Raw genomic sequence first — 2,272 nt, forward strand, 5'->3', positions numbered from 1 at the left:
CCCCCGCCCCACACACACATCCCCCAAGTCCTTCCTTTTTGCCTCCTTTTTTATCTCCTGGTGTGGTGGTCCTATTCAGTTGAGCGTCTGAAAGTCAAGCTTACTCCCCACCCCACTCTGCAGCACAGCCCTTGACCACCAGAGGCTTTGGGTGCATCTGGATGGCCACACTGGCGAGACTGTCATGGACCTAGCTGATCCTCCTCTATTCAGCTTTGTAGGTGGATACAGAACAGGAAATTCAGTGCCTCGGTAGGACAGCCTCACATGTGTCTTCACAGCGGTTGAGGCAGTAAGGGTGGGTGCAGGAGCCACGAGAAGCCCTGCCCCTCTCTCTCTCATCGTGGCTTCCAGGCAGGGGGGCTATTGAAGGGAACTCTGGTTGCAAGTCTCCCTGCACTCAGGGGAGCCCAGAGCCACAGCCTGCCATCAGGCTTTCACCGTTCCCCCAGAGTCACTGAAGCCCGTGTGCGGCAGACAGTTCTGGGAACGTTTTCACCATCAGCCCTGTGGCTCACCCTGTCTGTTTCCAGGGAGGCAGAACACAAGGAAATCGCTGTCCCTGGGCAGGGAGAGAGGGTCCTGTGCTCCTTTACTCTCAACCTGTGAGCTCTGCACGTGGGGCCCCGCTGCTCGATGGGCAGGCTTTGGTGCAGGTGTGATGGTGAAAACGCGTCTGTCTTCCCTCCCTCTTGCAGTGTGACTGGCTCAACAGCTACCACCTGACCTGCAGGGACGTGATCGGGAAGGAGCTGCAAAAGCAGGGCCGCCAGGAAGCCCTCGAGTGGCTCATCAGAGAGACGCAGCCCATCTCCAAACAGCCTTAATACCTCCTTGGTTTTTATAAAAAACAAAAAACCAAACAAAAATGCTCTGGGGAAAGGAAGAAGCCCGGCACACCCCTGACATCTCCCCCATGTCCCCTCCTTCTTCCTTACTGCCCCTTTTTACTTTTAGACTCTGAGAAGAAATGAGAATGTTCTTATCCTCTTTGATATTTTCTTGCAGACACTCAATCTTTTATGATTTTTTTTTTAATTGAATGAGCCAAGAATAAGTTGCTGTCCCAGAAGGAGGGTACCTATAAGCCGAGCGCTCGATCGGGTGGGCGCCCCGAGCGGCCACAGGGAGCCCTCCGGCCGGCGCTGGTGAAGCAGGCAGGGCTCTGCGACGGCCACGTTCCCGGTGCTAGTCCCTCATTCATGATCCCCTTCATGCGCACGAGACTGTATTTATGACCTGAGATTAAAATGTCAGAATGGGCTTCGTCTCCGCTGTTTCTGTCCTCCTGGCACCGTATACTACTGTGTGTGGGGTAGGCTCCTCTTTAAGGCACATGTTCTAGGTCGGGGGCGGGGGTGCCTTTTGGGGAGACATCCCTGGCCTCCCTCTATCTCTTCTGACTTAATTTTCAGCTTCTTTTTCTTTTCTCTAAAAGCCCAATGTTTTTGTTGAGTATTTTTATTTTCCTTCCTTGCCTCTGGTTTTAAAATGTCATTGATATACCAAAAAAAAAAAAAAAAAACCACCAAAAAACCATGTCTACAGTGACAGCCTTCTGTGATCCAGTCTACAGTGGACAGTTTGGAAGTCCCATTGTCTCACTGTTTGTAGGAAGTGGTCTTTGGCTGGTGCCTGCGACTTCCTGTCCTTGGGCCTTCCCTGGACTTGCACACGTGGGGCAGCCTGAAGGGCTGGCAGAGCTTATGATTCTGAGGCCTCAGACTGTGAGGACTGGGTTGGGAAAATGAACCCCTCAGCCCTTAGCCGGGATGTCCGAGGTGTGGTCTACGCTGTCTACTGGGGTTTCTCAGCGGGACTGAGCCCTTCTTGCTGACGTGGGATCTTGTTCAGTGACGCACCCTTTATTTTCTTCCTTCCCTCCTGGGACTCATTTTCCTTTTCTCCCCCCCGGTGTTTCCTGGAGTCATCTCCCAAGAGGCCATTTCCATGCAAATCCTTGTCTTTGGGTCTGCTTCTTTAGGAACCCAAGACATACCCTGTACGTATAACCACTATTTGCAGCATATTTTTTGCCAGTTTCTTTCTTTGTATTTAGTATTCAGTAGTATGTAGAATGTGTGTGCACAGATAAAAGAATATTTTTGCACACATGCACATCATGTACAGACATCGGGCCATTCTATACATATGCAATTTCCTTTTTTAACTTGGCAATATATCCAAGTTATTTTTCCATATTGGTACACATAGATCCAGTTGTTTTTAATGACTGTAGACTATTCTGTTGCATGGCTGTATCTTTTTAAAA

At 50.3% G+C, this 2,272-nt stretch overlaps 1 protein-coding gene across 5 annotated transcripts in view; it reads left to right on the plus strand.

The window, feature by feature from the left end:
- XPNPEP1 (X-prolyl aminopeptidase (aminopeptidase P) 1, soluble) overlaps positions 1–1,263 on the plus strand; it is a 51,029-nt gene extending 49,766 nt beyond the window's left edge. For all 5 annotated transcript variants that reach the window (XM_010859382.1, XM_010859385.1, XM_010859383.1 and 2 more), the window contains one exon: positions 699–1,263. In XM_010859382.1, the coding sequence (XP_010857684.1) occupies positions 699–827 (129 nt within the window). In that variant the 3' untranslated portion in view covers positions 828–1,263. The remainder of the gene's footprint in view (positions 1–698) is intronic.
- The last annotated feature ends 1,009 nt before the right edge of the window (positions 1,264–2,272 follow it).

Source organism: Bison bison, unplaced genomic scaffold (genome assembly GCF_000754665.1).
Source record: "Bison bison bison isolate TAMUID 2011002044 unplaced genomic scaffold, Bison_UMD1.0 scf7180017864456, whole genome shotgun sequence".
Taxonomy (NCBI): domain Eukaryota; kingdom Metazoa; phylum Chordata; class Mammalia; order Artiodactyla; family Bovidae; genus Bison; species Bison bison.